Source organism: Mobula birostris, chromosome 1 (genome assembly GCF_030028105.1).
Source record: "Mobula birostris isolate sMobBir1 chromosome 1, sMobBir1.hap1, whole genome shotgun sequence".
Classification (NCBI taxonomy): Eukaryota; Metazoa; Chordata; class Chondrichthyes; order Myliobatiformes; family Myliobatidae; genus Mobula; species Mobula birostris.
Window position 1 is genome coordinate 148,852,189 of NC_092370.1, and position 23,002 is coordinate 148,875,190.

Genomic DNA, 23,002 nt, shown 5'->3' on the forward strand with positions numbered 1-23,002 from the left:
CCCCACCATATGAAACATCCTTTCCACATCTACTCTGTCTAGGCCTTTCAACATTTGAAAGGTTTCAATCAGATCCCCCTCATCCTTCTAAATTCCAATGAGTACAGGCCCAGAGCCATCAAACATTCCTCATGTGATTCACAGAATCATCCTTGTGAACCTCCTCTGGACCCTCTCCAATGCCAGCTCATCTTTTCTAAGATGAGGAGCCCCAAACTGTTCACAATACTCAAGGTGAGGCCTCACCAGTGTCTTATAAAGCCTCAGCATCACATTCCTGCACTGGTATTCTAGATCTCTTGAAATGAATGCTAACCTTGCACTTCCTTCCTCATCACCAACTTTACCTGCAAGTTGACCTTTAAGGTGTTCTGCACAAGGACTCCCAAGTCCCCTTGCATCTCAGATTTTTGGATTTTCTCCCTATTTACAAAATAGTCTGCACATTTATTTCTACTACCAAATTGCATGACCATGCATTTTCCAACATTGTATTTCATTTGTCACCTTCTCGTCCATTTTCCTAATTGGTCTAAGTCCTTCTGCAGCCTTCCTGTTTCCTCAACACTACCTGCTCCTCCAGCAATCTTCATATCATCCACAAACTTGGCAACAAAGCCATATACTCCATCATCTAAAGCATACAGCATAAAAAGAAGTGGTCCCAACACCGGCCCATGCAGAATACCACTAGTCATTGGCAGCCAACCAGAAAAGAATATTTTTTATTCCCATTTGTTGCCTCCTACCAATCAGCCAATGCTCTAACCATGCTAATAACTTTCCTGTAAAACCAGTGGTTCTTAACTTGGTAAGCAGCCACATGTGTGGCACCTTGTAAAGGCCTTCTGAAAGTCCAAATATACTGCATCCTCTTTATCTATCCTATGTGTAATTTCCTCAAAGAATTCCAGCAGGTTGATCAGGTAAGATTTTCCCTTAAGGAAACCATGCTGACTTTTTCTCATCCTGTCCTGAGTCACCAAGTACTCCATAACTTCATCCTTAACAATTGACTTCAAAATCTTCCCAACCACTCAGGTCAGGCTAACTGGTTTAGAATTTCCTTACTGCTGCCACTGTCCTTTCTTAAAAAGTGGAGGACGTTTGCAAATTTCCAGTCCTCCAGAACCATGCCACAGTCCAATGGTTCTTGAAAGATCATTACTAATGCCTCCACAATCTCTACCGCTACCCTAGGGTGCAGTTCATCTGGTCCAGGTGACTTATGTACCTTTAGGTCTTTTCAGTTTTTTGAACATCTTCTCCCTTGTGATAGTGACTGCACTCACTTCTCTTCCCTCACACTCTTCAGCATCATTCATACTACTAGTGTCCTCCACAATGAAGACTGATGCAAAATACTCATTTAGTTCATCTGTCATCTCCTTGTCCCCCGTTATTATTTCTCCAGCCTCATTTTCTAACGATCCACTCTCATCTCTCTTTTATTGTGTTATATACTTGAAAAAGCTTTTACTATCTACTTTGATATTGTTTGCTAGCTTGTTTTCATATTTCGTCTTTCCCCTCCTATTGATTCTTCTAGTTGTTCTCTGTAGGCTTGTAAAAGCTTCCCAATCCTCCATCTTCCTGCTAATTTTTGCTTTGTTGTATGCCTCTCTTTTGCTTTTACATTAGCTTTGACTTCCCTTGTCAGCCACTGTTATACTATTTTGCCATTTGAGTATTTTTGTTTTTGGAATACACATGTCCTGCAACTTCCTCATTTTTCCTAGAAATTCAAGCCATTGTTGCTCTGCTAACATCCCTGCCAGCATCTCCTTCCAATCAGGTTTGACCAACTCCTCTCTCATACCATTGTTTACTCCACTGAAATACTGCTATGTCAGACTTTACTTTCTCCTTATTAAATTTCAAGCTGAACTCAATCATATTGTGATAACTGTCTTCTAAGGGTTCCTTTACCTTAAACTCCCTAGTCGCCTCTGGTTCATTACATACTACCCAATCCAGTATAGCTGATTCCCTAGTAGGCTCAATGACAAACTGCTCCAGAAAGTCATCTCGTAGGCATTCAACAAATTCACTCTTGAAATCCATTGCCAACCTGATTTTCCCAATCGATCTGTATGTTAAAATCTCCCACGACCATCACAACATTGACCTTTTCTATTTCCTATTGTAATCTGTAGTCCACATCCCATCTACTGTTTTGAGGCCTGTATATAACTGCCATCAGGGTCCTTTTACCCTTGCAGTTTCTTAACTCAACCCACAACCATCCAACATCTTCCGATCCTATGTCACATCTTTCCAATGATTTGATGCCATTCTTTACCAGCAAACCCACACCACCCCTTTCTATTCCTCTGATACATTGTGTGACCTTGGACATTGACATTCAGCTCCCAACTACAACCACCCATCAGCCATGATTCAGTGATGGCCACAACATCATACCTGGCAATCTGTAACAGTGCAACAAGATCATCCACCTTATTCCTTATACTCAGTGCATTGAGATATAACACTTTGACTACTGTATTTGCTACCATTTTTGATTTTGCATCCCTAATGTACTGATACTCTCCCTTCTGGCTGCAATTTTGTCCTATCATCTGCCTGCCCTTCCCAACAGTCTGACTTGGTGTTATCTTTGCTTTTTAACCATCCTTCCTATCCTGAGTCCCTTCACTCCGGTTCCCATTCCCTTTCCAAATTAGTTTAAACCCTCCCCAACAGCTCTAACAGTCCATGAGAATATTGGTTCAGGTGCAACCCATCCCTTTTGTACATGTCAAACCTCCCCAGGAGAGATCCCATTGATCCAAGAACCTGAAGCCCTGTGCCCTGCACCAGTTTCTCAGCCACGCATTTATCAGCCAAGTCATCCTGTTACTACCCTCCCTGACCTGTGGCACAGGTAGCAATCTAGAAATTACTACCCTGCAGGTTCTGCTTCTCAGCTTTCTGCCTAGCTCTCTAAATTCTCTCTTCAGGACATCTTTGCTTTTCCTGCCTATGTCATTGGTACCAATATGTACCAAGACATCTGACTGATCTCCCTCCATCTCCAAAATGCTGTGGACGTGATCCAAGACGTCCCTGATCCTGGTAGCTGGGAGGCAATATGCCATTCAGGTGTCCACATCCAAAGAATCTCCTGTCTGTTCCTTTGACTATTGAGTCCCCTATCACTACCACTCCCTTCTTCTCCCTCTTTCCTTTCTGCACCACAGACCCATGCTCAGTGCCAGTAACCTGGTCTCCATGGCATTCCCCAGGGTCACCCCACACAACAGTATCCAAAGCAGTACGCTTATTATTGAGGGGAATGGCCACAGGGATGCTCTGCCTTTTCACATTTGTTTCTCCTGACAGTCACCCAGCTACTCACCTCCTGCAACTGACTACTTCCCTGTAATTCCAATTGATGATCTCCTTACTCTCCCATACAAGCCAAAGGTCATCTACCTGCTGCTCCAGATCCCTAACAAGGAACTGGAGTTGAATGCACTTCATGCACATCTAGTTCCCTGGGAGAATCTGAGTCTCCCAGGGAACTAGATCTGGCATGAATAACACACAACGGCCATTTAAACTGCACTAAGTACCCCTGATACAGTAAGAAAGAAGGGAAACTTAACAGAAACTTATAACTTCCCTAGAGACAATGCCTCTTCCAAGCTGAAGCTTCCTTTGAGCCAAAGCCTGACACTCCCAGTCTCACCACTGGCCCACTCTAACAATGGCTGCTCCACTTGTCCCTTCTGTACTTTTACTTGCTTCTCTCTGCACTGCTCCCACTCCTGATTGGGCCACTGGAATGACACCAAACACCCACAAAGCTCTCCTTTTAAACGAGTGCAGCCGGCCTGCAAGAAACCTCGTCCCTGTGTGCTGCTCCCGTCCCTGATTGAGCCATCAGAGTGATCCTATCTGCTACACTACCAAGCCATCCATGCGTGGTAGGCTGCTATGGAAAATTAGATCATATGGGATCTAGGGAGAGCTAGTTAATTAGATACATAGGCTTGAGAAGTTAGAACCAAAGATTTAACAAGCTCAGAAAAAAGAGACTGAATATGTTTGTTTATTTATTTCTTGAGATACAGCATGGAATAGGCCCTTGTGGCTCTTTGAGCCACACTGCCAGCAGCCCCCAATTTAATCTGAGCCTAATCATGGGACAATGAGAAATGAACCTACCGATTAGTACATCTTTGGATTGTGGGAGGAAACCAGAGCACACGGAGGAAACCCACGTGGTCATGAGGAAAACGTACAAACTCTTTACAGGCAACAGCAGGAATTGAACCTGGGTTGTCAGTATGGTAAAGTGTTGTGCTAACCACTATACTGGCATACCACTCCAGGAAAACTAGATGAGTGCAAAACTCAAAAGGCTTTGGAGAGAAGACACTGTATATATGTATATTCTTAGTCATTTATTCAGTGTAGGTAGGATGATAGTTAAGGCAGTGAAATGCTCCTGCTGTGAGATATGGAATTTAAGGGTACCTAACAGGCTCTCTGGTGACTACGTCTACAGGAAGTGCACCCAACATCTGTTCCTGACTGACAAAGTCAAGGAACTGGAACCGGAACTGGAGCTGGAGTTAGATATGCTTAGGACCATCCAGGAGGTTCATAGATGAAACTTCCACTGAGGTGATCATACCCAGAGTGCAGGTTTTAGATAGTAGATGGGTGATCACCAGGAGAAGTAAGGGAGTAAGCAGTCAGTGCAGGGTTTCACTGTAGCCATTTCTCTCAGCAGTTAGCGTATCCCTTTGGATACTGTTGGGGGATAACTATCAGGACACAGCAGCAGCACCCAGTGGCACTGTGGCTGACTCCGAAGGTGAACATGAAAAGGCAAAGTCAGGTAGAGTAATAGTGATAGGAACCTACTAATAGTAATAGTGATAGGGGGATGGACAGGAGATTTTGTGGCTGTGAAAGAGATGCAAGATGGTGTGTTGCCTCTCAGGGTCCAAGATGTCTCAAGAGTGGCTGCAGAATATTCTCAAGGGGAGGGTGAACAACCAGAGGTCATGCTGTACATTGGCACAAATGACATAGGCAGAAATGGGGAATTAGTCCTGCTGAAGAGATGCTGAAGAGCAGGACCTCCAAGATAGTAATCCTGGTGCCACATGCTACAGATGAATGAGTGGCTGAGGAACTAGTGCAAGGGTCAGGGTTTTGGATTCTTGGATCATTGGAACCTCTTCTATGGCAGGGGTGACCTGTAGAAGAGAGTTGGATTGCAACTAAACTGGAGGAGAACCAATACCCTGATGGGAGGTTCACTAGTCAAGAAGGTTTAAACTAGTTTGGCAGAGGGATGGGAACCAGAGCACCGGATCCAAAGGTGGAGGGATGCAGAGGAAGATGGATATCAGGGCTAGTAAAAACTGACAGGAGCAAAGAAATAGATATGATGGGATGTATAAATTTGAGGAGTGTGTATTTTAATGTCTGCAGTATTATGGGTAAAAGTGGTGAACTTAGAGCATGGATCAGGAACACGTGCTGAATACCTCAGGGTTTCGATATTTTAGAGAAGATAGAGAGGGAGGTAAAAAAGGGGGAAAGGGGCAATTGCACGACTAATCAGGGGCGATCACAGCTGCACTCAGAGGAGACACAAGGAAGGGCTTGTCCACAGCGTCTATATGGGTAAGACTCAAAAATAGGAGAGGTGCAATCACCTTGATGGGGTTGTACTACACACCTCACAATAGTCATCAGGCTATTGAGGAACAGATATACAGAATAAGGAAAGGAGTAAAAACAATAGGGTTGTTGTCATGGGAGACTTCAACTTCCCTAATATAAACTGGGACCTTCTTAATGTAAAATGTTTAGATGGGGCTGAATTTGGTAAATGCATTCAGGAGGGTTTCATAAATCAATACACAAATAAAAAGGATCTAGTGCTTTCCAGGCATGTATGAAAAATAAACTCCTCTTCTAGCTAGGTCCAGGTGTTGATTTCAACCAATGTTTTCATGACCAGCTCTGTAATCTTCATCAAGGATGATAACTAGATGTTTCTAGCCTGGTGGCATATATGCTCAACTCCCATTGTCCATCCCTCCTGATTGGTTAGTTTTCAACTAATCAAGTTTTCACTTGCCCACCTTGTTTTGGAATACGATTTTAAACAAGGTGGGACAACGGAACTCTGATTGGTTAATCTTCAACTGGAAGTGGACTAATATCCTAGCAGGAAGGTTTGTTGATGCTGCACAGTGGGGTTTAAACTAGAGTTAGAAACATAGAAAACCTACAGCACAATACAGGCCCTTTAGCCCACAAAGTTGTGCCGAACATGTCCCTACCTTAGAAATTATTAGGGTTACCCATAGCCCTCTATTTTTCCAAGCTCCATGTACCTATCCAAAAGTTTCTTAAAAGACCCTATCGTATCCGCCTCCACCACCGTTGCTGGCAGCCCATTCCACACACTCACCACTCTCTGAGTAAAAAAAACTTACCCCTGACATCTCCTCTGTACCTACTCCCAAGCACCTGAAACCTGTGCCCTCTTGTGGCAGCCATTTCAGCCCTGGGAGAAAGCCTCTGACTATCCACATGATCAATACCTCTCATCATCTTATACACTTTTATCAGGTCACCTATCCTCCGTCGCTCCAAGGAGAAAAGGCCAAGTTCACTCAACCTATTCTTATAAGGCATGCGCCCCAATTCAGGCAACATCCTTTTAAATCTCCTCTGCACCCTTTCTATGGTTTCCACATCCTTCCTGTAGTGAGGCGACCAGAACTGAGAACAGTGCTCCAAGTGGGGTCTGACCAGGGTTCTATATAGCTGCAACATTAACTCTCGGCTCCTAAATTCAATTCCACAACTAATGAAGGCCAATACACCGTATGCCTTCTTAACCACAGAGTCAACCTGCGCAGCTGCTTTGAATGTCCTATGGACTCGGACCCCAAGATCCCTTTGATCCTCCACACTGCCAAGAGTCTTACCATTAATACTATATTCTGCCATCATATTTGACCTACCAAAATGAACCACCTCACCCTCATCTGGGTTGAACTCCATCTGCCACTTTTCAGCCCAGTTTTGCATCCTATCAATGTCCCGCTGTAACCTCTGACAGCCCTCCCCACTATCCACAACACCCCCAACCTTTGTGTCATCAACAAACTTACTAACCCATCCCTCCACTTCCTCATCTAGGTCATTTATAAAAATCACGAAGAGTAAAGGTCCCAGAACAGATCCCTGAGGCACACCACTGGTCACTGACCTCCATGCAGACTATGACCCGTCTACAACCACTCTTTGCCTTCTGTGGGCAAGCCAGTTCTGGATCCACAAACCAATGTCCCCCTGGATCCCATGCCTCCTTACTTTCTCAATAAGCCTTGTATGGGGTACCTTATCAAATGCCTTGCAGGGGGATGGGAACCAGAGTGCCGGAACAATTAGTGGAGAGGTTGTGGAGACAGATGTTGGTAAGACCTTAGACAAAGTTGGGAATCAAAAGGTTGAGCATGGTGAGCAGGGTCCTGAGCTGCATATATTTCAATGCAAGAAGTATTGGAGGAAAGGCAGATATTAGTACTGGAGATGAAGTAGCTGGTTTACAAACAGAGGCAATGTGTAGTCAGGAGAGGATGTTCATTGGCAAAATTACAGTCAACAGGATGAGTTGCAATGTAAAAGGCAAACAGAATTGAAAAGGGTGCATACAGGACTGAAGGTGTTACATTTGAATGTGCGCAGTATATGGAATAAGGTAGATGAATTTGCAGCACAGTTGCAGACTGGCATGTATGATGTCATAGTCATCATGGCTGAAAGAAGATTATAGCTGGGAGCTTAATGTCCAAGAATACACATTGTATCAAAAGAACTGGCTAGAAGGCAGAGGATGCAGCATTGCTCTGTTAGAAAAAAGTGGAATCAAATCATTAGAAAGAGGTAACACAGTGTCGGAAGGTGTCGAATCATTGTAGATCGAGCTAAGGAGCTGCAAGAGTAAAAAGACCCTGATGAGAGTTGTATACAGACACCTAAACAGTAGTAACGATATGGCCTACAGATTACAATGGGAGATAGAAAATGCATGCCAAAAGGGCAATGTTACAATAGCCATGGGGGACTTCAATATGCAGGTAGATTGGGAAAATCAGGTTCGTGCTGGATTTCAGGAGGGGGAATGTCTAGAGTGCCTATGAGATGGCTTTTTAGAGCAGCTTGTGGTTGAGCCACAAGCCCACAATCAGCTATTCTGGATTGGCTGTTGTGCAATGAACCAGAACTGATTAGAGGGCTTAAGATAAAAGAACCCTTAGGGGAAAATGATCATAATATGATCAAATTGGGAAGCTCTTAAAAACCAGCAGAAGGCAACTAAAGAAGTCATTAAGAAGGTAAAGATGAAATACGAAGATAAGGTAGCCAATAATATTAAAGAAGATACCAAAAGTTTCTTCAGATACACGGAGTGTAAAAGAGAGGACTACTGGGACACTAAGCTGGAGAGGTAATAATGGGGGACAATGAAATGACAGATGAACTAAATAAATATTTTGCATCATTCTTCACTGTGGATGACACTGGCAGTATGATGGAAGTTCCATGTGTCAGGGGTCATTAAGTGTGTGAAGTTACCATTGCTAGAGAGAAGGTTCTTGGAGAACTGAAAGGTCTGAAGATAGATATGTCACCTGGACCAAATGGTATACACCCCATGGTTCTGAAAGAGGTGGCTGAAGAGATCATGGAGGCATTAGTAATTATCTTTCAAGAATCACTAGGTTCTGGAATGGTTCTGGAAAGCTGGAAAATTACAAATGTCACTCCATATCTTAAGGGAGGGAGAGAGGCAGAAGAAAGGAAATTGATGACCAGTTAGTCTGACCTCAGTGGATGGGAAGATGCTGGGTATTAAAGATGAGGTTCTGGGGTACTTGGAGGCACATGATAAAATAGACTATGGTCAGCATGGTATCCTCAAGGGAATATCTTGCCTGACAAATCAGTTGGAATTCTTTGAAGAAACAAGAAGCAGTGTAAGGAGAATCGGTTGATGTTGTGTACTTGAATTTTCAGAAGGTCTTTAACAAGCTACGAACTAATGATATTACAGGAAAGATTCTAGCATGGATTAAGCAGTGACTGAATGGCATGAGGCAAAGAGTGGGAATAAGAGAGCCTTTTCAGACTGGCTGTCAGTGACTAGTGTGTTGAGACCAGTTATTTTTATGTTATATGTCAATGATGGGTGATGGAATTGATGGCTTTGTTGCAAAGTTTGCAGAAGATTTGAAGATTGGTGGAGGGGTAGGTAGTTTTGAGGAAGTAAAGAGGCTACAGAAGAACTTAGATTAGGAGAATGGACAAAGAAATGGTAGATGGAATACAGTGTCGAGCAGTGTTTGGTCATGCACTTTCATAGAAAAAATGAAAGGAATAACTATTTTCTAAATGGACAGTTTATACAAAAAACTGAGGTGCAAAGGGACATAGGAGTCCTTGTGCAGGATTCACTAAAGGTTAATTTGCATGTTGAGTCTGTGGTGAGGAAGGCAAATGCAGTGTTAGCATTCATTTCAAGAGGACTAGAATATAAAAGCAAGGATGTAATGTTGAGGCTTTATAAAGTACTGGTGAGGCCTCACTTGGAGTATTGTGAACAAGTTTGGGCACTTTATCTTAGAAAGGATGTGCTGAAACTAGAGAGGGTTCAATGGAGGTTCATGAAAATGATCCTAGGATTACCATATGAAGAGCATTTGATTGCTCTGGGCCTGTATTCACTAGGATTCAGAAGAATGAGGGTTGACCTCCTTAAAACCTATCGGACGGTGAAGGGCCCTAATAGACTGGATATGAAAAGGATGTTTCCTATGGTGGAAGAATCCAAGACCAGAGGACACATTTCTGATATCATCAAAATTGACCTTTCTTCAATATAGAACATAGAATAGTACAGTACATTACCAGCCCTTCGGCCCACAATATTGTGCCGACCCTCAAACCCTGCCTCCCATATATCCCCCCCCCACCTTAAATTCCTTCATATACCTGTCTAGTAGTCTCTTAAACTTCACTAGTTAAACTTCACTTAAACTCCACCACTGACTCAGGCAGTGCATTCCACGCACCAACCACTCTCTGAGTAAAAAACCTTCCTCTAATATCCCCCTTGAACTTCCTACCCCTTACCTTAAAGCCATGTCCTCTTGTATTGAGCAGTGGTGCCCTGGGGAAGAGGCGCTGGCTATCCACTCTATCTATTCCTCTTATTATCTTGTACACCTCTATCATGTCTCCTCTCATCCTCCTTCTCTCCAAAGAGTAAAGCCCTAGCTCCCTTAATCTCTGATCATAATGCATACTCTTTAAACCAGGCAGCATCCTGGTAAATCTCCTCTGTACCCTTTCCAATGCTTCCACATCTTTCCTATAGTGAGGCGACCAGAACTGGACACAGTACTCCAAGTGTGGCCTAACCAGAGTTTTATAGAGCTGCATCATTACCTCACGACTCTTAAACTCTATCCCTTGACTTATGAAAGCTAACACCCCATAAGCTTTCTTAACTACCCTATCTACCTGTGAGGCAACTTTCAGGGATCTGTGGACAGATCCGTCTGATCCCTCTGCTCTTCTACACTACCAAGTATCCTGCCAAGAATCTCAACTCACAGAACAGACCTTTCTTAATTTGAAACTAATAGCATTGTGGTCACTGGATGTGAAGTGTTCCCCTACACAAACTTCTGTCACATTCCCCAATAGCAGATCCAGTATCACACTCTTTGGGGACATCTTACATACTGATGAAGGAAACTTTCCTGAACACATTAGACAAACTCTATCCTATCTAGTAATTTTACAGTATGGGATTCCCAGTCACTATATGGAAAGTTAAAATCACCTACTATAACAACCTCATGTTTCTTGCAGCAGCCTGTAATCTCTTTACAAATTTCTTCCACTAAATCCCTTGGACTGTTGGGTGATCTGAAATATAGCCCCATTTTCGCATACCTTTCTTATTTCTCAGTTCCACCCATAACATCTCACTAGTCAAGTTCTCCGGTCTGTCTTGATGGAGCACTGCCACGACACTTTCCCTGACTACTACTCCTTTAATCACTCCTGCTCTGTTACGTATAAAGTAACAGAACCCCAGAATATTGAGCTGCCAGTCCTACCCTTCCTGCAATTGTGTCTGACAAGTTACTACAACATCATAATTGCAGTTGTTGATCCATGCCCTGAGCTCATCTGCCTTTCCTACGATACTTCTTGCATTGAAAAATATACAGATCAGGATACTAGTTGCACCATGCTCAACCTTTTGATTCCTGACTTTGTCTAAGGTCTTTCCAACATCTGTCTCCACAATTTCTCCATGGACTGCTCTGGCAATCTGGTTCCTATACCCTGCAGCTCTAGTTTAAATCCCACCGTGCAGCATTAACATCCACTAGGATATTAGTCCCCTTCCAGTTCAGGTGCAAACCATCCCTTCTGTACAGGTCCCACCTTCCCAGGAAGAGAGCCCAATGATCCAAAAATCTGAAGCTCTCCTTCCTACACCAACTTCTTAGCCACATACTAAACTGTAATAATCTTCCTAGTTCTGGCCTCAGTGGAACATGGCATGGGTAGCAATCCTGAGATCACAACTCTGGAGGTCCTGATCTTTAACTTAGCACCCAACTCCCTGAATTCCCCACGCAGAACCTCATCACTTGTCCTACCCATGTCATTGGTGCCTACGTGAACCTCTAGCTGTTCACCCTCCTACTTAAGAATATTGAGGACTTGATCTGAGATGTCCCAGACCCTGGCACCCGGGAGGCAACATACCATCTGGGAATCTAGTTCCACACAACCTCCTGTCCATTCCCTTAACTAATGAATCCCATAAGACCATTAAGAATTAGGGCATTCGGCCCATCAAGTCTGCTCTGCCATTCAATCAAGGCTGATCCTTTTTTCCACTCCAGCCTTCTCCCTGTAATCTTAGATGTCATCTCCAATCGAGAACCTATCAAGCTCTGCCTTAAATACACCCAACGACCTGGTCTCCACAGATGCCTGTGGTAATGAATTCCACACATTCACCACCCTCTGACTAAAGAGGTTTTTCTGCGTCACTGTTTTAAATGGACGCCCCTCTATCCTGAAGCTGTGCCCTCTTGTCCTAGACTCCCCCACCATGGGAAACATCCTTTCCACATCTAGTCTGTTTAGGCCTTTCAACATTTGAAAGGTTTTAAAGAGATCCCCCCTCATCCTTCTAAATTCCAATGAGTACAAATGTTCCTCATATGATAACCCTTTCATTCTCAGAATCCCCCCATCACCACAGCATGCCTCTTCTCCCCACCCATCGTGAGCCACAGAGGCAGACTCAGTGCCAGAGACCCAACCACTGTGACTTTCCTCTGTAAGATCATCCCTCACCCTGAGAGTATCCAAAGTGATGTACTTGTTGTTGAGGGGATGGCCACAGGGGTGCTCTGCACTGACTCCTTAACTGCTTTCCCCTTCCTGACTGTCACATAGTTTCCTGTGTCCTGCACCTTGGGTGTAACTACCTCTCTATACGTCCGTTCTCAGTTTCCTGAATGATCTGGAGCTCATCCAATTCCAGCTCCAGCTCCTTAATGTGGATTGTTCGAAGCTTCAACTGGAAGCACTTCATGGTGTTGTAGTTGTCAGGGACACTGGAGGTCTCCCTGCCTTCCCACATCCCACAAGAGAGCATTCAACTATTCTGCCTGGCATTTCTACTGTCCTAACTGAGCAGATGTAAAGAAGGAAAACTGATTTTACCTAGAGCTTTTCTTTTTATTTGCTTTCTCCGACTGAAGCCTCAAAGAGCTAAGACCTTACGACTAACTCTGACCACTCCAACTATGACCACTGCGCTACCCCGACTTCCCTTAATTTACTCTTTGTAATCAATCTCAAACACTGGTTGTTGGTCAGTGCTCCAAGTAAGCTGCCACGATCCACCACTGTCTTTTCCTACTTGGTCAGTGGACCTGAGTGAAATCCCCTCCTCTCAAACTTCTTATGTCCAGATTGGTCACTGGTCAGAGCTCCCAAATGCTGATTCATCACTGATAAAATTTTTAAAAATTCATGAATAAATTTAGAAACTTTCTGTTCCATTCCCTCCTCCAGGTCAATAATGTGAATAGTAAACAATTGAGGGTCAAGCATCCCCCCAGTCTGAAAAATATCCTTTTATTCTCGCTCTTTGTTTCTATGTATGAACCTCTTTTTAATCTATTCTAACATACTTCTAACAATACCTAGCTGGGACAGACAGTCATGTACTGGTTTAAAGTGAAAAGGTGTATATGAAGGGTAAGTTTTTCAGAGACTATGGCAAATATTCCTAGGCTGACAGATGGACTAACTTCAAATAACAGGAAGGAACTTGTTGCTCCCTTCACACTTAGAAACCATAGAAACTACAGCACAGAAACAGGCCTTTTGGCCCTTCTTGGCTATGCCGAACCATTTTCTGCCTAGTCCCACTGACCTGCACACGGACCATATCCCTCCATACACCTCCCATCCATGTATCTGTCCAATTTATTCTTAAATGTTAAAAAAGAACCCGCATTTACCACCTCATCTGGCAGCTCATTCCATACTCCCACCACTCTCTGTGTGAAGAAGCCCCCCTAATGTTCCCTTTAAACTTTTCCCCCCTCACCCTTAACCCATGTCCTCTGTTTTTTTTCTCCCCTTGCCTCAGTGGAAAAAGCCTGCTTGCATTCACTCTATCTATACCCATCATAATTTTATATACCTCTATCAAATCACCCCTCATTCTTCTACGCTCCAGGGAATCTAGCTGGTTCAGTTGATTTATCCACCTTAAGACCTTTGAGTTTACCTAGCACTTTTCCCTTTTTAATAGCAATAACACACACTCCTGCTCCCTGCCACTCACAGACCTCTGGCATACAGCTAGTGTCTTCCACAGTAAAGACTGAAGCAGAGTACTTATTAAGTTCATCTGCTATTTCTTTGTCCCTCATTACTACCTCACCAGCATCATTTCTCAGTGGTCCAATATCAACTCTCACCTCCATTTTATTCTTTATATAACTGAAAAGCTTTATATTATTGTCTAGTTTGCCCTCATAATTCAGATTTCCCCTTCTTATAGCTTTTTAGTTACCTTTTGTTGGATTTTAAAAGCTTCCCAATCATCCAACTTCCCACTCACTTCTGCTACCTTATATGCCCTTCCCTTGGTTTTTATGCAGTTGTTAACTTCCCTTGTCAGTCATAGTTGCCTAACTCTGCTATTTGAGAACTCCTGCACAATATGAACTATTCCCAGTTACTTCAGCCACCTCTGTTCTGCCATCAACCCTGCCAGTATGGCTTTCCAATTCGCCCAGGCAAGCTCTTCAATCATGCCTCTGTAATTCCATTGCGACACTGATACATGTGACTTGTACTTCTCCCTCTCAAATTGCAGTATGAATTCAATCATATTATGATCACTGCCTCTTAAGGGTTCCATTGCATTAAGCTCCCTAATAAGATCTGGCTTATTACACAACACCAAGTTTAAGATAGCCTTTCCCTGAGGAGGCTCAAGTTTAATCTTGGGATTACTGCCTGTGCCACGTGACGGTGAGTATAGGAATAGAATGAGGTGGAGGATAAATGCGTGGCTGAGGGATTGGAGCAGAGGGCAGGGATTCAGATTTCTGGATCGTTGGGACCTCTTCCGGGGCAGGTGTGACCTGTACAAAAAGGACGGGTTGCACTTGAATCTGAGGGGGACCAATATCCTGGCGGGGAGGTGCGCAAAGGCTATTGGGGAAAGTTTAAACTAGAATTGCTGGGGGGTGGGAACCAAACTGAAGTGACGGAGGAAAGGGAGGTTGGCTCACAAATAGAGAAAGCTTGGAGATAGTGCAAAAGGGGGGATAGGCAGCTGATAGAGAAGGGTCGCACTCAGAGACGGTTTGAGATGTGCCTATTTTAATGCAAGGAGTATTATGAACAAAACGAATGAGCTTGGAGCGTGGATCAGCACTTGGAGCTATGATGGTGTGGCCATTACAGAGACTTGGATGGTTCAGGGGCATGAATGGCTACTTCAAGTGCGAGGCTTCAGATGTTTCAGAAAGGAGGTGGGGGCGTGGCACTGTTGATCAGAGATAGTGTCACAGCTGCAGAAAAGGAGGAAGTAATGGAGGGGTTGTCTATGGAATCTCTGTGGGTGGAAGTTAGGAATAGGAAGGGGTCAATAACTCTAGTGGGTGTTGTTTATAGACCACCCAGTAGTAACAGGGACATTGAGGAGCAGATAGGGAGACAGATTCTGGAAAGGAGTAATAATAACAACAGGGTTGTTGTGGTGGGAGATTTTAATTTCCCAAATATTGATTGGCACCTCCCTAGACTGAGGGGTTCAGATGGGGTAGAGTTTGTTATATGTGTTTAGGAAGGTTTCTTGACACAATATGTAGATAAGCCTACAAGAGGAGATGCTGTACTTGATCTGGTATTGGGAAATGAACCTGGTCAGATGTCAGGTCTCTCAGTGGGAGAGCATTTTGGAGATAGTGATCACAATTCTATCTCCTTTACATGGCATTGGAGAGGGATAGGAACAGACAAGTTAGGGAAATGTCTAACTGGAGTAAGGGGAAATATGAGGCTATCCGGCAGAAACTTGGAAACATAAATTGGAAACAGATGTTCTCAGGGAAACATACAGGAAAAAATGTGGCAAATGTTCAGGGGATATTTGTGTGCGGTTCTGCGTAGATACGTTACAATGAGACAGGGAAAGAATGGTAGAGTACAGGAACCATGGTGTGCAAAGGCTGTTGTAAATCCAGTGAAGAAGAAAAGAACAGCTTACGAAAGATTCAAAAAACTAGGTAATGATAGAGATCTAGAAAATTATAAGGCTAGCAGGAAGGAGCTTAAGAATGAAATTAGGAGAGCCAGAAGGAGCCATGAGAAGGCCTTGGCAGACAGGAATAAAGAAAACCCCAAGGCATTCTACAAGTATGTGAAGAGCAAGAGGATAAGACCTAAGAGAATATCAATCAAGTGTGACAGTGGAAAAGTGTGTATGGAACCGGAGGAGATGGCAGAGGTACTTAATGAATACTTTGCTTCAGTATTCACTACGGAAAAGGATCTTGGCAATTGTAGGATCTTGCAGTGGACTGAAAAGCTTGAGCCTGTAGATATTAAGGAAGAGGATGTGCTGGAGCTTTTGGAAAGCATCAAGTTGGATAAGTCACCGGGACACGATGGGATGTACCCCAGGCTACTGTGGGAAGTGAGGAGATTGCTGAGCTCTGGCGATGATCTTTGCATCATCAATGAGGACGGGAGAGGTTGTGGAGGATTGGAGGGTTGCGGATGTTGTCCCCTTATTCAAGAAAGGGAATAGGGATAGCCCAGGAAATTATAGGCCATTGAGTCTTACTTCAGTGGTTGGTAAGTTGATGAAGAAGATCCAGAAAGGCAGGATTTATGAACATTTGGAGAGGCATAATATGATTAGGAATAGTCAGCATGGCTTTGTCAAAGGCAGGTCATGCCTTATGAGCCTAATTGAATTTTTGGAGGATGTCACATTGATAAAGGTAGAGCTGTAGATGTAGTGTATATGGATTTTAGTAAGGCATTTGATAAGGTACCCCATGCAAGGCTTATTCAGAAAGTAAGGAGGCATGGGATCGAAGGGGACATTGCTTTGTGGATCCTGAACCAGTTTGCCCACAGAAGGCAAAGAGTGGTTGTAGATGGGTCATTTTCTGCATAGAGATCAGTGACTAGTGGTGTGCCTCAGGGATCTGTTCTGGGACCTCCACTCCTTATGATTTTTATAAATGACCGGGATGAGGAAGTGAAGGGATGGGTAGTAAATTTGCTGATGACACTAAGTTTGGGTGTGTTGTGAATAGTGTGGAGGGCTGTCACAGGTTACAGCGGGACAATTATAGGATGCAAAACTGGGCTGAGAAGTGTCAGGTGGAGTTCAAGCCAGGTAAGTGTGAGGCAGTTCATTTTGGTAGGTCAAATATGATGGCAGAATATAGCATTAAAGGCAAGACTCTTGGAGGATCAGAGGGATCTTGGGGTCCAGGTCCATAGGACACTCAAAACTGCTACGCAGGTTGACTCTGTAGTTAAGAAGACATACAGTGCATTGACCTTCATTAATTGTGGGATTGAGTTAAGAGCCAAGAGGTAATGTTGCAGCTCTATAGGACCCTGGTCAGACCCCACTTGGAGTACTGTGCTCAATTCTGGTTGCCTCACTACAGGAAGGATGTGGAAACTATAGAAAGGGTGCAGAGAAGATCTACAAGGATGTTGCCTGGATTGGGGAGCATGCCTTATGAGAATAGGATGAGTAAACTCAGCATTTTCTCTTTGGAGCAATGGAGGATGAGAGGTGACCTGGTAGAGGTGTATAAGATAATGAGAGGCATTGATCGGGTGGATCATCAGACGTTTTTTTCCCCAGCCCTGAAATGGTTAGCATGAGAGGGCATAGTTTTAAGATGCTTGGAAGCAGGTACAGAGGAGATGTAGAGGGTAAGTTTTTCACACAGAGAGTGTTGAATGCGAAGAATGGGCTGCCAGCAGTGGTGATGAAGGCAGAAGCGATTGGGTCTTTTAAGAGACTCCTGGATGGATACATGGAGCTTAAAAAAATAGAGGGCTATGGGTAAACCTAGGTAGTTCTAAGGTAAGGACATGTTCGGCATAGCTTTGTGGGCCGAAGGGCCTGTATTGTGCTGTAGGTTTTCTATGTTTCCAAGCTACTCTAAAAAGCCATCTTATAGGCATTCAACAAATTCCCTCTCTTGTAATCTGACACCAACCTTATTTTCCCAATCTCCTTGCATATTGAAGTCCCCCATTACAATACTGACATTACCCTTATTACATGTCTTTTCCAGCTCCCTTTGCAATCTCAACCCCACATCTTAGCTACTATTTGGAGGCCTATATATGATTCCCATATTGCTTTTTTTACCCTTGCAGTTTCTTAACTCCACCCACAAAGATTCAACAATCTCTGCCCCTACATCACAACTTTCTAAAGATGTAATTCCATCTCTTACCAACAGAGCCATACCACCACCTATGCCTTCCTGCCTGTCCTTTCAATACAAAGTATATTCTTTGATGTTAAGCTCCCAACTATGGCCTTCTTTCAGCCACGTCTCCGTGATGCCCACAGCATTATACTAACCAATCTCTGATTGCGCCACGATTTCATCCACCTTATTCCAAATGCTATGTGCATTTAAATACAGCACCTTCAGTCCTGCATTCTTTGCCCTTTTGAATTTTGCCTGTATGATAGAACTTAACTCTTTGCTCTGTCTGCAGTTGTCATCAATCATTGGCTTGTCCTTCCTTCCATTCATATTAGATATTACATCATCTACTGCTGGCTCATCCTCAGCTCTATCACACTGGTCCCACCCCTGTTCCAATTTAATTTAAACCACTCCCAAAGACTCTAGCAATTATTGCTTTCCAGATGAAGCAATAATTTACTTGCACTGTTTCCAATCCAATGAACTGCATTCACTGTTCACAATATAGCCTCTACAATGGAGAAGCAAAGCACAGATTGGGAGATTACTTTATGGAGTACCTGGCTTCAATCCATGATGTGACCCTGAGCTTCCTGTTGCCTGCCACCATAATTCTCCATCCCATTCCCACTCTGACCTAACAGTCTGCAGTCTTCTGCACAGTCACAATGAGGAACAACACCTCATCTTCCATCTGGGCACATTACAGCCTTCTGGACTAAATATTGAATTCTACAAATTCAGGTAACCTGATTTCTAGCCTACATCAGTTATCCCTCTGATGGATTAGCTCAGTTTGTTGTTTTATCCCCATTTTTTCACTCTGGGTGTGTGGACTACTCACTTTTCAGCTCTGCATATCACAACTCCTACATCCTTCTATGTTCTCACTCTCTTAACTGATCCCATTCACTCATTAACCAGATAACTTTGTTTACAGCTTATCCCCAGGGCACCCCCTGTTCTACCCTCTCAGAGATATCTCCTCCCCCTCCTTTCCTGCAGCTCTACATGCTTCTTCTATCTTCTTTCCAATGCTGAAGAATAGTTGTCCTCCTGACCCTTTAACACATCTCCCCTTCTCATGGATACCTGCTAAGTATTTCCAACATTTTCTGATTTTGTTCAAGTTTTTCAGTACATGTATGAACATAGTTCAGCTCTGGGATATTTACTGCTGGTGTTTACTTGATCTCCTCTCTCTTCAACAAGCCTCTGGTGCACTTTATCCTGGCAAACCGGCTGAACAGCTGTAGTTGGAAAGACAAGGTGCTGGCGTGCAGAATTCTCTCCTCCCTGCATGGATCACTTAACACAGTAGGTTTAAAGTTCATTAAAGGTTCTCTAAAGATTCCAGCCCCGTGTTTGTGAGTACATATTCACTATTTTGTGTTATCTCAGCCCTGAGCAAATGCATGAATGTCCTGTAATGCACAGTATAAATGAGCAAGTATAAGGGTAAAACAGTAGTATTTAGAGCTTTAATCTGCAGGCACACAGCTGAGAAAATTAGCAGCAAAAATATGAAGACTGAGTTACAGAATACTTTGGAGATGATTTCCTAAATGAGCAATTTGAGGGAACAGACTATTTTAAATCAGTGACATAAGAGATTCTGCAGATGATGGAAATTTTGAGCAACACATAGAGGAACTAAGCTGGTCAGGCAGCATCTATAGAGGGGAATAAATAGTCAATGTTTCAGGTCAAAGGGCTTGATCAGGACTGGGAAGAAAGGGGCAGAAGCCAAAATAAGAAAGTGGAAGGATTACAAGCTGAAGGGATAGTTGAGGACAGGTGAGGAGCAGAGTGGTTGGGTGACGAATGATGTGATTGTAAAAAGCTGGCAGGTGATAGGAAGATGAGGTTGTATAAGGCATTGGTGAGGCCAAATCTGGAATACTGTGTTCAGTTTTGGTCATCAAATTACAGGAAGGATATAAATAAGGTTGAAAGAGTGCAGAGAAGGTTTACAAGGATGTTGCCGGGACTTGAGAAACTCAGTTACAGAGAAAGATTAAATAGGTTAGGACTTTATTCCCTGGAGCGTAGAAGAATGAGGGGAGATTTGATAGAGGTATATAAAATTATGATGGGTATAGATAGAGTGAATGCAAGCAGGCTTTTTCCACTGAGGCAAGGGGAGAAAAAAAAACAGAGGACATGGGTTAAGGGTGAGGGGGGAAAAGTTTAAAGGGAACATTAGGGGGGCTTCTTCACACAGAGAGTGGTGGGAGTATGGAATGAGCTGCCAGATGAGGTGGTAAATGCGGGTTCTTTTTTAACATTTAAGAATAAATTGGACAGATACATGGATGGGAGGTGTATGGAGGGATATGGTCCATGTGCAGGTCAGTGGGACTCGGCAGAAAATGGTTCGGCACAGCCAAGAAGGGCCAAAAGGCCTGTTTCCGTGCTGTTGTTTCTATGGTTCTATGGTTTCTATGGCTGGAGAAAAGTGAATCTATAGGAGCCCATGGAATAAAGAGAAAGAAGATGTGAACCAAAGGGAGGTGATGGCAGGTGAGAAGGGAAGGTGTGAGAGGGTAACCAGGGTTGGGGAAGGGAAAAATGAAAAAAAAAACAAAATTAAATTAAGTATTGTATTCTAAGATTCACAATCTAGAAGTTAAAGGCCCTTTGGGAAACACTCTACGGACATAAACTTCAGCTGTTTAATAGGAATTACTGTGATTTGATGGGATAGGTGAAAGTAGACTTGTTCATACTCTATGATTAGAAACAGATTTGCTACCATGTACTCTGTTAGCTAAGTTAGCTCTGTTAAACTTATCACCTTTCACCCTTAACCCATGACCTCTAGTTGTAGTCTCACCAATTCTCAGTGGAAAAAGCCTGCTTGCATTTACCCCTCAAAATTTTGTATACTATGATCAAGTCTTTCCCCTCAGTCTGATATATTCTAGGGAGTAAAGTCCTAATCTATTAACCTTTCCCTATAACTCGGGTCCTCAAGTCCCAAGACATCCTTATAAGTTTTCTCTGCACTCTTTCAATTTTAATTTTTTTAAGTAGGTGACCAAAACTGCACACAGTACTCCAAATTAGGCCTCACCACTGTATTATACTGTCCCAACTCCTATACTCAATGAAGGCCAACATACCAAAAGCTTTCCTTACGACCTGATCTACCTGTGACGCCACTTTCAAGTAATTATTGACCTGTATTTGCAGATCCCTCTGTCCTACTGCAACTCCTCGGTGTCCTACTGCTCACTGTTTAAGACCTAGCCTGGTTGATTCTTCGAAAGTGCAACACCTCACATTTGTCTGCAATAAATTCCAACTACCATTTTTCATCCCATTTTTCCAGCTGGTGCAGATCCCACCTCAACATCTGATGGTCTTCCTTGCTGTCCACTACACCCCAATCTTGGCGTCATTCGTAACTTTGCTGAAATATTTAAAAACTTCTCCAGCCAAGATGGCACCAGCAAACAACGATTCCATGGGCAAATCGTTCAGATAGCAAAACCATCCAATTTCACTTTTTCTGCACCTTCTGCTTGCTCTTTTTGTCTTGTTTGTGTTATGGAAACTGTTGGAGTCTGTGCCGTACAGTTTGAATCTTGATTGAAGGATCCAGTGCTATGCTGTGTCTGGAGAGCTGCCTCGTGGAGATCGGAGATGGGGAGGGCCTGATAAGATCTGAGGAAGATTGAAGCATTAAGGTGAATGAGGAAGGAGTCAGCAATGACTCAGATGCAGTTCATCGTGTTCAGCCCTGGGTTATCGTTCAGACCCAGTTCGTCGTGTTCGGACTCGGGTGGGCAGGTTTGGCCCTGCAACAGTGGCATTAGGACCCGGGTTGGTGGTCACTGTTACAGGAGGACTGAGTTTGTGCAGCTGCTCTCCTCAAATGCAGTGCAAAAACATTTCTTACATTCTGAGGTCTATGTGACTGTACACTATATTTTTTGGTGTTTTCTTTCTTGTGGTCGACTGGCAGGTGGGTGAGCTGTTAAATTTTTATGTGTAATGGTGGGGGGAGGTTGGGGATTCGGTTCTACTGTTGGTGTGGTTGTATTATACATCAAAGTTGTACTGTATATGCATATTTCGACAATAAAATGAACCTTTGACCCGGTTTACTACATTATCATCCAGATTGTTGATATAGATGACAAACAACAATGGACCCAGCACTGATCCCTACAGCACATCAGTAGTCACCTCTAGAGAGACAACCATCTCCTACCACTCTCTGGCTTCCTTTGCAAAGCTAATGTCTAATCCAACTTACTACCTCATCTTGAATGCCAGTGACTGAACCTTCTTGACTAACCCCCCATGCGGGACCTTGTCAAGCGCCTTACGAAAGTCCGTGAAGACAACGTCCACTGCCTTGCCTTCAACATTCGTGGTAACTTCCTTGAAAAACTCTGGGTCCTTGTTTGGCTAGACACAACTTAACATGCACAAAGCCAAGCTGACTATCCCTAATCAATCCCTGGCTATCCAAATACTCATATACGTGGTCCCTTACAATAACGTTCCCATTACTAATGTCAGGTTCATAAGTTCCTGGGCTATTCTCAGAGCCTTTCTTAAACAATGGAACTTTAGCTATCCTCCAATCTTCTGGCACCTCATCCATGGCTAAGGTTCTGCAAAGGGAGTCCAGGGAGTTAGGTGCTAAGTTAAAGAACAGGACCTCCAGAGTTGTGATCTCAATTTGCTACTTGTGGCACATGATAGCGAGGCCAGAACTAGGAAGATCATACAGTTTCATATTTGGCTGAGTAGTTGGTATAGGAAGGTGGGCATAAGATTTTTGGATCATTGGACTCTCTTCCAGGGACAGTTGGCAGCTGAACTGGAGGGGAACTAATATCCTGGTGGGAAGGTTTGTTAATGCTGCATGGTGCAGTTTAAAATAGAGTGGCAGG

The 23,002-nt window shown here is 43.5% G+C and overlaps 1 protein-coding gene across 13 annotated transcripts in view; it reads left to right on the top strand.

The window, feature by feature from the left end:
• The window catches only part of heatr4 (HEAT repeat containing 4), a 215,762-nt gene that overhangs the window by 67,019 nt on the left and 125,741 nt on the right, over window positions 1-23,002 (top strand). For 12 of the 13 annotated variants that reach the window (XR_011886603.1, XM_072263497.1, XM_072263520.1 and 9 more), the window contains one exon: window positions 19,305-19,409. The exons of the other annotated variant lie outside the window; for it this stretch is intronic. Coding sequence is in view for 11 of the 12 variants with exons in the window: in XM_072263497.1 (XP_072119598.1) it covers window positions 19,305-19,409 (105 nt within the window). In the remaining variant the exon portion in view is untranslated. The remainder of the gene's footprint in view (window positions 1-19,304; window positions 19,410-23,002) is intronic. 13 annotated transcript variants of the gene reach the window in all.